A 13,144-nucleotide genomic window follows, 5' to 3' on the forward strand; every position below is an offset into this window, starting at 1 on the left:
GAATGTCATGTTAAGTTTCTTGGATTTCAAATTTAAAACTAATTGGCGTTCAATCGATTGAACATACTATTTTATATATTAGTTCACTAGTTCTCGAACTATTGGATATGTGACTTCATTCATTCATTAACATTCCCCACACTTTCAAGCGTTCTAAACTGTGGGAACAACATCTATTGAGTAACCTAACATCTTATGGCTTTGATACCATATTAAATTAAGTTTTATCATGAGCTTCCAACTTAAAATACTTTGCCAGTAACTAAAGTGGTACAGGTCCCTTATATATTACTTAACTCATTTTTATATATCCGATGTGGGATCTATTATTTAACACCCCCATCCTTCAAGATAATGGTTTTTAAATCATTAATCTTTACAGAATCTTTCAAATTCCCTCGGAAATAGTATTTTTTTTTCTAAATGAGCTTTATATGGGCCATCAATTAATGGGACTGCCAGTGGGCCGACTCTAAGACCATGTTAAACTTCATAAGCTTACAATTTAAAACCAATTCATAATTAGTGGATTGGTCTTTGATACACTAAAATTGTGTTTCACCTACTGCAAGCTAACATTGTAGATGTAGTATTTGAAATCCAATTCTAAATGACCAGTTTACATTTTACTCTATGGGATCAATATCAAATAAAGACAAATCGAACTGTGTGAAAATAATAATTAAAATAAATAAGTAGCAGAGAATGAGTTGGGTTGTTTTGAGATTATAAAACAGCTAAGCATAGGGCAAAGTATTGGGTGTCAAATAATCATGAGCCGAACATCTATTCAAAGTTTTATTAAGCGCGAGTCTAGAACTCAAATTACACAAGTAGATCGATCCACTTTCATAGTATTTCTCCTTTCATCAATCAGTCTTAAAACATAAACTCTCGTTTGGATTAAATATGAAGACAAACATTAAGAGTAGATTCGATTAGTTCACAAATTGCCCTAACATTTACTCTTACTGGCTAGGGATAAGCTGCCCGTTCATGCTGTTTCTAGTAATCTAAACACTTTTAATGATTAGATTAAGCCTAGTTTCAAACACTAAATGGTTATTTTAATGCATGCAGTAAGCATAACCATAAATGGAGACAATCAAACAATGAACCTTATTTGTGTTTAGTTCATCGATCAAAACACCTCACCCTAGAGTAGGCAAGTTGATTACTCAGCCATGGACAGAGAAAACACAGAGATAGAAACTGAATAAAACATGAAATACGACTGCAAAAAAAATAAAAATAGAAATAGGGTTTAGGGGGTTCTTCTCTAAATCGAGAGAGATGACCTTCTCCCTTTACAAGGGTATCAAACCACAACAATGAAAAACTATAGAATATGGTTTCTCTTCTAAAAAATAGCGTAAAAAATAAAGAAAAAGAGAAAACGAATATGTATGGAGGCCTATGGCGGCTAGGAGAGAAAATAGGGAAATTAGAGCAAAATCTTGAAATAACTTGGGTTTTCATAAAAATCTCTGCCGTCGGAGTAGGCACTCGGGTGCTCCGCTCGATCAGGATCAGCCATCAGGTTACTCTGTGTGAAAATCTCTAAATTGCATTTTTCTGCCTTTTTGATCCAACTAGTCAATCTTCCATCTAATGTAACTTCACACCTGAAATGACTCGAAAAAAAACTAGGAAAATTCGATAAAAACTTAGAAACCAATTGGTAAACATATATATATACAAGATAGATGGATAGATAAGTAAAACATAGACGATAAAGAAGAATAATATTGTAGAAATATTCCCATTATCATGCGAGTTGAGGGTAACAACAATATTTCAATAATTATCTAGAAGTATTCTCGTAATTAGCTTGACATAATCTAAAATGTATAGATTTATCGATATATTTTAGGCGTAATCTATTATGATTTATCTAAGATATTATGCAAAAAAATTGGTATGAATATGCTCCAAAAGAATAGCTTTCGCAGGCTAAAACTCATAGTCACCAAGATCCAAGACTTTACCTTGGGCCGGCGATGATCCGTGTGTAGTTTGCATAATTAGTCATCTCACTTAGTTTTCTATAAGCTATTAAACTTTGTCAAATGAATGTCATATATACACTCTAAATTTTATCTTGTTTTAAACAATGTGAAATTTTTTACTCTTATATTTTATTTATCAGAAACAAATATTTAAAGGTTAAAAATATTTTAATATTTTCTTCATATTTAATCCAATAATTTTTATAGTCCAAAAGTTTATAAATTTGGATTCTAACGTTAATTATCTTATATTCTCACACACATTGCCACATATCCCGCTCTTCTTTATGGATAATTCTTTGTTTGATTATTATAGCCACACTATATTATATCAAAATATTCGAAAAAAATGCCTGTTGGCATCTGATACACTGTCACAAAAAATGTCTAAAAAAAGAGTTCTATAAATTATGAAAATGAGGTATTAATATCCAGCGACGCTGCAAAATGTATATCAGATTGAAGAAATGCACATGGCCCCGTAAAGATCCTTACATTAATTAATGCATAATGGCGCATTTTACAGGTTTGATCTCTCTCTCATAATTTTATCGTTAACTTCTGGCATCCTCTAGGTTTCAGATTATGCCACATGGCTTGGTCTTACGTCCGTCCTTGTAATTTCTAACCCTCCTTCAAACTACCTAAATTATTATCTCCTTCGGCTCAGTTAGCAATATTTTAATGTGACTAATTATCCAGATTGTTAGACGCTAACTCGTAATCGTGAAAAAAAAATTACACTTTCTCTTAGTCAATTATAAAGTATTCATATATTGCAACGTATATGTGAATTAGCTTGGGTAAATTGTCAGATTTGTTGAAATGGATTTTTATTGGATGCTCAGTTCATCACAGTCATCTGAGTTAGATTAGACTTGTAAGAAACGTTGTGAACATGTATCTGGATATTTTCTTTTGGGAGCCAATAAATAGTAAATTTAGACTCACAATTTCTTTATAACAGGATTTAGAAAATATATCGGTATTTTTCTTCAGCGAAGGTATATACCCTTGAATGGATGATTCAAAATTTTGATTTGTTAAAAAATAGAGTTAAGCCGGTAAATGACATGCTTTTATTTTTATTAAATTTAAAAATTAATTAAAATCTCATTATATTAATACTCTATCATTTGATTTTGGTCATGTTTGAGATTGTGTAGCTATCGACAATTCAATTATGTTGATTTAGAAAAGCTGGACAACACACTTTTTGAAAATAAAATCAGCTAAAACTCTTACAGTATCAGAAAACAGTGTTCCATCTAGAGAATAAAACAGTAGTAGATCGAATAACAAAGAAATAAAACCTTTTGGTTATAATTTATGTTTCTAAGTTATACTGTATTCATTAGCACTAAATTAATATAATACTTCGTTGATGATAAACCTTGTAAACGTTGATTGGAAAACTATTGAGCCAAGAAAACTCATCAACGAAATAGTGTAAGTTATGTGTGGACCTACGATGCTCATATTTAAGGCAGCCAGACTTTTGCATCAAGGTCACTAAAAGCAATGTTGGCCTTAGTTTCTCCACATATTAAGGTCCCAAGCAACTTTTGTTGACAACTTTTTTTTTGTCGCTTCCTTTTGTTGCTAGCGTGTAAGTTCAGAACAAAGTGATTTCTTACATAATTTGTAACTATAAACAAAAGACATGCAATATGCAAATAGATAGTGAAAATTTTAATTTTTGATCAAAAAAGTGAATCGACCTTTTCAAGAGATTTAGAAATTTTAAAAAGTGTCGGCCATTTGACTGTTGAAGAGGAAAATAAGTTGAAAGGGGAAGGGTCGATTAAAAAGGAGAGTGACAACTTTCCAACCCCAAATTGTTTGCTTGCTTTCTTCCAACTCTATTTGTCCGGTTCCTCGATCTCTCTCGGAATCTGTGTGTGCCTATGTCTCTTGCTATTTATCTTTAAATGAGGTTATTAGCAAATTACTTTGAAAATTTTAAAATTCTTTTATTGTTGGTTCATTGATTTTAGTAATTTTAGTAAAATTCTTGTTATTGGTCTGAAATTTTTTAAAATTTATTCAGTTCTTCTGTTATTCAAAAAGTGTAGTTATTATTGATTTTATATTCTAACTAATCTCCCCCCCCCCTAGTGTTATTGAGAGATGAATTATCTTCATTTTTACTCATTTTCAAAGTATCATGTCTATCCATATAATTTTAAAATCCATGTGATAGAAAAGTCTAAAAAACAAAATAATCATTATTGCCAAATATTTTTTTGCACCTTCAACCCAAATTATATGTCCAAAATAATAATTCATTACATTTTAGTTACCTTTTTGAATGTATAATTATATTTTTATTGTTTTATCGTTAAAAAAAAAGTTAAAATAACATCAAAATTACTAAACAAAGATAATGTAGTTAAAGTTGTTAATATGATATTCATCATATCATATTAACATATATCATTATTATTTTCTTTTTAACAAGAAAATATTTTTTTCATAAAAAAAACTGAAATAAAAATTTTGATTCAATTTTGTAAGTTAATGTATATATTTTCTTAATCTACAAAACTTTTAAAATCTATCAACTTTTAAAATTCGAAAACTCTAGACATATTATCTCTCTTCCCTTGGTCTTCTGTCACATTTACATTATCTTCTACTCATAATAATAATCACATCGTATCATATATAACTATAGATTAAGGATATATTTGTATGAAATTTTCACATAACGGTTATATGGACTAGATAAAAATTTCTTCGGATTATCTGCAAGATGACCATTCTTTTTTTGTAAAATAAGTTTAGAGGTAATTTAAAATTCTCATTAAATTTTTTATAATTTTCCGCATATTTAAACAAATACATATTATTTTATGTAATAGCATGCCAATTCATTGATAACCGAGTGTTATCTTACACGATAACACATGATTTTTGAATTGACATGATATGTTATGTTTATGCCTCTTTAACAGAATACAAAAGAAAATATATAGTAAAACTTTATAAATTTATAGTGTTAGGATTATGATATTTTATTAACTTAAAAAAGTTTCCTTTTCTGGATATTTTATATTTTAAATATATTTTTATAAAATAAAAATAGTAATTGATTTTATCGTATATAAATTAATTAAATTTTAAAATTCGACTTTTACATTGTTTTTATTTTATTATTGGGTGTATGTAAAATAAGTTCTATAAAATTTAATTGTGGTATAGATATAATTTTACTTTTTTTGTCAAACGTAATTTTACTAAATATTAGTAAAATATATTGAAGTGTTAAGAAAATAGAGAGAATAATTATATTGTTAAATAAACCAAATAATGCAATTGTTTGTCTGCACTTATATAAAATGTATGGATACACAATTTATTAATTCATGATTTTAGTGGAACCATATATTTACATAGGATTTTTTAAATATTATTATCTTATTATTTTGACGATCTGTGTCATACTATGAATCGGTCCAACACGAAATCGAAAAAACATTAATTTATAGTATTTAATTATTAACTTATAGAATACTAATTTAAAGAATTTCTAGTGTATGAAAGAGGATGCAAATCATTTTTCAAACCTATTAAAAATAGTATAAGTTAATTGATTATTTTTTTTAGATTATAGTTTTGAATTTTTTGTCCCTAATCTCTCTTATTACTGTTTATATAGCTAGTATTGGCCATATATACAAGAACATTATGTAGTTTTAGTCATTTTTGAAATTCTAATTTGAAAATAAAAATAAATACCGAATAAAATTGAACTCGAAATATAAAAGAACAAATTATTAATATATCACTACTATTCGTGTGTTTATTTATGAATTTACCGTTTAACTTCTGGCTTTTAGTTTGTTAGCAAATTAACCCAGTTGATGGTGAACTCCCATAGAAGCACGAGATGAAATTGATTAGGTAACACAAAAAGGAAAAAAAAAAAGCAAGGGTTATGAAATTGATGGTCTGCTCTGCTGCATTTGTCAGACAAAAATATCGTACGTCTTTTGTAAGGTCTCGTGATTACAAAAGTTATCTCCTTTAGATTTTCTCCCATCATTACTTTTCGTTTAACCCGCTCGACCAAATCATGACATATGCAGAACTTATTTCATGGATTTAAACAAAATTATTAATTTGCTACATGGAAAATGTCCTTTTCATTGTGTATTTCTTCCCACTTCTGAATGTGACGACTACGACCACATGGTGCCAGTACCCACGACTACACAATTTAATAGTACATGTTTATTTTTCCTCCACTATATATTTATAGAAAAATGGTATCATAATGATATATATTCCTTCCGTTTTTAATATAAGTCGTTTTAAAGAAATTCATTTGTTCTAAATTATAAGTCATTTTCGGTTTTCTATGCAAAATTTATTTACACTAATATAGTATAACCAATGATAAAATATCTTCTATTTTATATTGGTTGAATTATGATTAGATAAACAATTAATGATGTTTTTGTCTAGAAAATCTAAGAAATTAATGATTTTCTTAATTCATGTGCATAGTTCTAAAACGATTTATAATAAAAACGGAGGGAGTACTTCTTTATAATTATAAAACTTTTTTTTTTGAAAAAGCATTCATAACAAAAAACAAGTTTTATGATTATAAAGAAGTATATATAATTAAAACTTTTACCCATCTTTTTTACATCTCATTGATCAAAAAGGGGAGAAAAAGAAACTCAAAGTGAGCTAATGATAGATCCAAGTTTTTGAAACATGCATGGGTTCTTTCTGATACCAAAACAAAAAATATATCTAAAATTAAAAGAAATAAAAACAGGTCGACCGGTTTCAGTTGTACTGTTGCTGATCAAGCCATGGCCAAAAACCAGAGTGGTCATCCATTGCACAGAACATGTTACTGATACTGTTCTCTTCTTTAACCATACTCTGACCAGAAGACGGGTTTTGAAAGAATTGCATCGTCGTTGTGGTGGTTGTTGCGGTCGCTGGGGACGGTGGAAAGAAGTGTCGACCAATAGTCTGCGGCGCTGGTGGATGGCCGCCTGTTATTGTGCTGTCTATTGATGGCGGAGCTGTAGAGATGTCCAGCCTGAGATTATCGGAACTGTTGTCGCTTCTGTTACTGCAAGATCCTTCTGTTTCTTTGTTCAGATTTATTGATTCTGTTTGTTCTCTGTTCTTTAAACTCATTATCTGAAAATTTCATAACATATTTTTTTTTGAACAGAATTTCATAACATATTAATGAAATAAATTAGATCATTTCTCTGAAACAAGATTTGAATTACGAAAAAAAAGCACGGTACTGTATAATGTGATAAGCATAAGAAAGCTATTGTTTTCAGATCTCTGTTCTGACAAGAGGGGGAAACAGATACTGATGTTTTAAAAGTCATGAATCATGTCGAGTTTATAAACCCTACTTGAAAACAACTGATGATCCCATAAATTTATCAAAATAAAATAAAAACTTAATTTTTCACCTTTTCAGAAAGACAATAAATTAATCTTTCAGATAAAACTAACGAAATTATGAGATTACAAAACCAAACAAAACTTGATCTTTCACATTAATCAATTAGAAACCAGGCAAAATTTTGAACATATGAAAATGAAATATTTGATCTAGCGCCTTCAAAATTTTAAGAAGTATGTACATAAAAAAAAATCAGAAGGTGAAAACACAATTAAATTCATAATAAGTTATCTATAGCCCCATCCTAGATAAAACCGAAACAAAATTAGTTTTAACAGAAATTGTGAGACTATTAACCAAGAAATCTTGATGTTTCACAATTCAAGAAAGAAAGAAACTAAAAGATATGTTCTCAATAAATAAAAAAACTAAAATATTCAGTCTTTTAACCCTGGTGTAATCAAACACATAAAAACTGAATATAAACTGAAGTTTCAATTTTTGAAAAGAAAATTGTGAGATTAATTACCTCAGTTTGGAGTTTCTGGTTGTGAGTTTGAAGAAGATCGTTTTCAGCTTTAAGAGAATCAAACTGTCGTTTAAGTGTATCATAATCTTTCTCAAGCTGCTTTGTTTTCCAGCGAGCTCTTCTGTTCTGAAACCAAATCGCTATCTGTCTTGGCTGTAAACCCAAGGCACGAGCCAACTGCATTTTCCTCTCTGGTTCAAGCTTGTTTCCAATCTCGAAGTTCTTCTCTAATGTCTTCACTTGCTCCATGTTCAATCTCCTCTTCTTTTCTCCCGTTTGAGACCCATCATCTGAATAATCCTCTTCTCCGTTCATAATGTTCCCAGCTTCTAACCCTTCTATTGGAGATCGCTTACCGAGAAACGAAGCAAACCCTGAAAACAGAGCAAAAACAGAGCTTTACAAAACAGAGGAGATACTGCTTAAGTGTATGTACGTATGTACCATGAAGATCTTGAGGTATAGAGCAAGAAGGAAGGAGAGGTGAAAGAGAAGGAGGTAGATCTTCATAAGAGCTTTGGATCATGAAATTTGAAGGAAAAAAAGACATTCCATTATTACAAGACATTTTCTCCTGTTTTTCAACAGAAGACAAGACTGTTTGCTTAAGCTTTGGTTGTTTCTCTTTAGATTCTTCTTGCCACCATATAGCTAAGATCTTTGGATCCAATAATCTTTGTGCTAGTAGGTGACTCAAATGGAAAAGAGAGGAGGGAGAAAAAGAAGATAGTGAAATGAATCGGCCTAGACTATACCACTTATGGTATTTGTTTTCTTCTTTTTCATTTTATATAGAAAGGCTGATAGAGAGGGCATTTAAACTAAAGAAGAATAGAGAAATTGATTACTGTTAAAAAAGAAAACTTTTTTTGTTAGAAAAGGTTAACAGGATTAAATAGCTTAACCTTTATTAACTTAAACTAAACAAATAACCTTAGTGTAACTCCATTTTGTATTTTCATTTTCCACTATAGATAGATATTTTTAAACCAATGTTGGTGGGTTCCAGTTGATTTACTATGTTATACCAACTACATTAGCATAGTAAATTATTTTGTGGTGCTGGGATTCATCGATTAGTAAAATTTAGATGTTAACTGAAGTGTAGTTATTGAATTAATCCAGAGAATTATCAAAATGTAGAACAAAAATGTGGTTTCTCAAGAATGGTTTGCAGCAAAGAAAATTTTGATGACATTATGGAAGGAATATCCGATGAAGCCTCTTAAAATTTTGAAGCTTTAACTTAGGTTATAGAGTACATAAATATTTTACAATATTCGGATGTGAATTTCGCAACATACTTTTATGAACGGGTGCAAATAATGTGTACACCAACGGAATAACTCAATTTTACTTCTTACATAGATAAACCAACGATCTAAAGAGTTTTTCTCTGGTTTTGTGATCAAAACATGTACCAAATATAATGACAGACAATCTTATACAAAATATTCAGGTTCTCCTTCATCTATGTTTTATGTTAATTCAAGTCCATCATTTGGCTTTCTAAATCGAGATTAGTTTAATATAGCTATTTTTAGTATGAAAAAAAGTAGAGCAATATGGTTGCTAGATTATTTAATATATATACTTAGTCTCTAAATAACAAGTGGTTTGTTCTTTTTAATGGTTAATTATGTCATTACAAATTATAAAAATATGTATAAACTATTTTATATTAAACAATTTTACATGATTTATGAGTACTCACTTCTGATTGCAACAATCTTGTACGTACTGTCTTATGAAATAACTGTTTTTCTTGCAGCACGATGAAGATCTCACATAAACATTTTCTGTTCTACTATGCATTATTCATCTTTTCTAAGAACTGAAACCATATTTCATAGTGTAGACACGTTAATGAATCATTAGATTAATAGTTAATATTAGTATCGTTTTTATGTTACTATCAAAATTTGAATCAACATTGTTATCAAAACAACAAAAAAATACTGTGAAAACTAAAGATACTTATGTATTATAAAGGGTATCTTTAGTAATACATAAAGGGTAGGAAATTATAAAGGGTAGGAAATTTTAATAGGGTTACGCTTGCGTACAATGTGGAAACAATCAAGTGAAGAAAATTAAAAAGTGAGAAAGAAATAACTCTTCTCTTTCCCCTTGGGAGAGATATGCAGAGGTGTTTTCTCACACTTACGATACTTGTCCTTTATTCTTTATATCTATTATCTCTTTATCTTCTTAGATTTTTCCTTCTTCTTTTGTAAACCAAAGGAGATGGATCCAATTCTCATCTTAAATCATAACCATCAAAGTTGTTCCTCTCTCATTTCATACCCCAGATTAACATTTTGTCACTGTATAATTGGTTACTAATTAATTTTATAGTTCGAAACAAATTAACCAATATTTCAGGGATTTTTTTCACAAAACGTAGTAATATTGCAGGTGGATAATGAATGGTTGATCCTATATTTTTTAAACATGCTAGTACGTATATGCCTATATAAAATCTTATTGTGTCTACATATACCTACCTAGATTTGTAGATCTATAGATGGCACACAAACAAGGAAATTAAAAATCTTCGTATTTTGTTTCTTGGGAAGAAGAGAGAAAGATAAGTTTAGTTTTCAGATGTTCTATGCAGTGGCGGATCTAAAAAACAATTTCATCGGGGGCAAACAATAACTTTTTCAAAAAATTATTAATTAATAATTATTAAATATTTATAAATGTATTTTTCAATCTTATAAGTGAATTATACAATATCTTTTAACATGGATGTAAACTTAATATTTCTTTTTGTTGATAAATGTAAATAAAAATTCAATGAAAAAAGAATCTTGGTGTGACAAATATAAATACATTTATATTTAGATAATAAAAAAATTCCTCAAAAAGAAACATTTTATTTTTTCACTATGAGGGGATAACTATTTTAAAAAAAAATTCATCACCATTGAGTATATTATGAAAAACTAAAAATGTTTATCTTATTTATTAGATAAATAGATGCTTATTTGATACTTACAAAAGCCAAACAAGTTTTTTTATAACACTGAAAATTTCATTGTTCCTCTGTAATATAGAGCCATAGGTTTGAAAGAACCCATTGAAAGTAGAAATAAACTCATACTTATGAAAAGGAAAAGAAACACCAGATATTTACAAAAGCCAAACAAGTTATTATTCAAGAAACAATGGTTAAGTTCTCAAATCAAATAAGGAGACGTCGTAATGTACCAATTATAAAAAATGGGTGAAGTTCACAAATAAAATAAGGAAACATGGCAATGGTATACCAATTATAATAAATGGCCTTTAAAAAGGGGGAAATAATATTTTACACTGAGATTTGAGACCAGACTGATAAGGGAGGAGGGGCAAAAACTATTTTTCAACCGGGGCAAATTAATTTTGGCTTAAAATTTAAAGGAAAGTTTGAAATTTCATGGGGGGCAGCTGCCCACTACTTACCTTAAGTAGATCCGCCCCTGGTTCTATGACGCTAGTTGTGATTACTTGATGTAAAACATAAGAAAAGGGAAACAGCTGCATTTACCACTCAACGTACGTAGACTATGGTATTCTTTGTTTCAGTCGAGTTTAATTTATCTTCTTCTTTCTTGACAGCCATATTGAATTTGATTTATCCAATGGTAACTTTCAGTCGGGTTCAATTTCGGTTTTTTAAATATCAAAATTTTAAACCGTTTGAATATTTAATCAATTTCAGTTTGAATTTGATACTACTTTTCTGGATCAGATTCGGTTTCATTTTTCGGATTCAATTTTTTTGTCCAATCCTATTTTCGATATGAAAACATGCACTGTTCACAACTTAAACATATTTTAGACCGGTGACAGTACTGGTACTTTTTATTGACATAGTAGTGTCACCTAAAGCATCAAACCACAAGCAACCACTATTTTTTTTTTTTGCTAAAGCAAACCACTAATTTTAAAATTCAGTATGGAATAACAAAATTTTATTCGTGATACGTTATTTTCAAAAAAAAAAAGATAAACGAAATAGAAATATACAAACGCAAGAAATCAAGATATAAAGACAGAACGTGTTATATGTACATGGCCTATGTACACATGGATGCATATGCATGTATTGACGAGCTTATAAATATGGTACTTGGGGGTATTTAGGTTAAGGATAGAACCAAAGCAACTGTTGTTTAATTAAACCCCACATAAGAGCTGTTCTATCTTGTCCCTGCTTCCTTTCCTTCCACTCCTTTTCCTAATCAAACTTATTCTAAATTTTATTTTCCCAACACCCCTTGTGCCGTTTCGTCAATCAATTTATCGTAGAGTTATAATTGGATTCAACTCTTAAGATGAAAATTTATGTTCAACAACTATTAGTATTTTATTATTTCACACTTACTATTTAAAAAAAAAAATAGTGTCAAGTTATATAATTACATTTTTAAAATAAAAAGGATAAAATTAAATAAAGAAAAACAGTTACAAAAAGAGAATAATTTATTTTAATGCTGTCATCAAAATACTAAACTTTAAATCCTAATTCGTAAATCTTAATCTTTGGATAAAGCATAAATCTTTGGATAAATCCTAAACCCTAAATTAAAAACACTAAACACTAAATCTTAAAAACATTAAAACTTTTAATCCTAACTCGTTTGCCCTTGGATAAATCCTAAATTCTAAGGTTTATGGTTTTTCCAATATTTTATGATTTTTTTTTGTCAAATTTTTTTTTGTCAACAATATTTTATGATTTTTCAATAGTTTAGAGTTTAGTGTTTAAAATTTAGTGTTTAGTATTTAAATTTTAGTGTTTTGATGATGGTATTATAAATATTAAAAAATTATACTTTTAGCAAATATTACTGTTTTATTTATTTTTATCCAAGGATGTAGGGGTTAGGATTAAGGATTTAGTATTTTTAAGATTTAATATTTAATATTTTTTATTTAGGGTCTAAAATTTATCCAAAGATTCATGGTTTATCAAAGGGTTTAGGATTTATGTATTTAATATTTTGCAGACGGTGTTAAAAATATTAAAAGTACTATTATTCTTTTTATTTTAAAATATAATATAACTTGATAAAATTTTATTTTCTTTTTAATAGATATTGAATATGAATAACAAAATATTATTGGTTGGTGAAACCAAAAACGACTCTTTATCTAATATATTCATTTATGTCGTGATCGAAACGATTAATATAATTATCTTTTTCGAAATTAATCTAATTA

The 13,144-nt window shown here is 28.8% G+C and overlaps 1 protein-coding gene across 1 annotated transcript; it reads right to left on the bottom strand.

Annotated features, from left to right (window-relative positions):
- Positions 1 to 6,613: 6,613 nt before the first annotated feature.
- Positions 6,614 to 8,708, bottom strand: LOC108820744 (homeobox-leucine zipper protein ATHB-13). Its single transcript, XM_018593754.2, has 3 exons — positions 8,375 to 8,708; positions 7,931 to 8,304; positions 6,614 to 7,178 (listed from the first exon to the last, which is right to left on the bottom strand). Exons 1-3 carry the CDS (start codon positions 8,496 to 8,498, stop codon positions 6,813 to 6,815), a joined length of 864 nt encoding a protein of 287 aa, XP_018449256.1. The 5' UTR covers positions 8,499 to 8,708; the 3' UTR covers positions 6,614 to 6,812.
- Positions 8,709 to 13,144: the final 4,436 nt, after the last annotated feature.

The sequence above is a fragment of the Raphanus sativus genome, chromosome 2, assembly GCF_000801105.2.
Source record: "Raphanus sativus cultivar WK10039 chromosome 2, ASM80110v3, whole genome shotgun sequence".
Classification (NCBI taxonomy): Eukaryota; Viridiplantae; Streptophyta; class Magnoliopsida; order Brassicales; family Brassicaceae; genus Raphanus; species Raphanus sativus.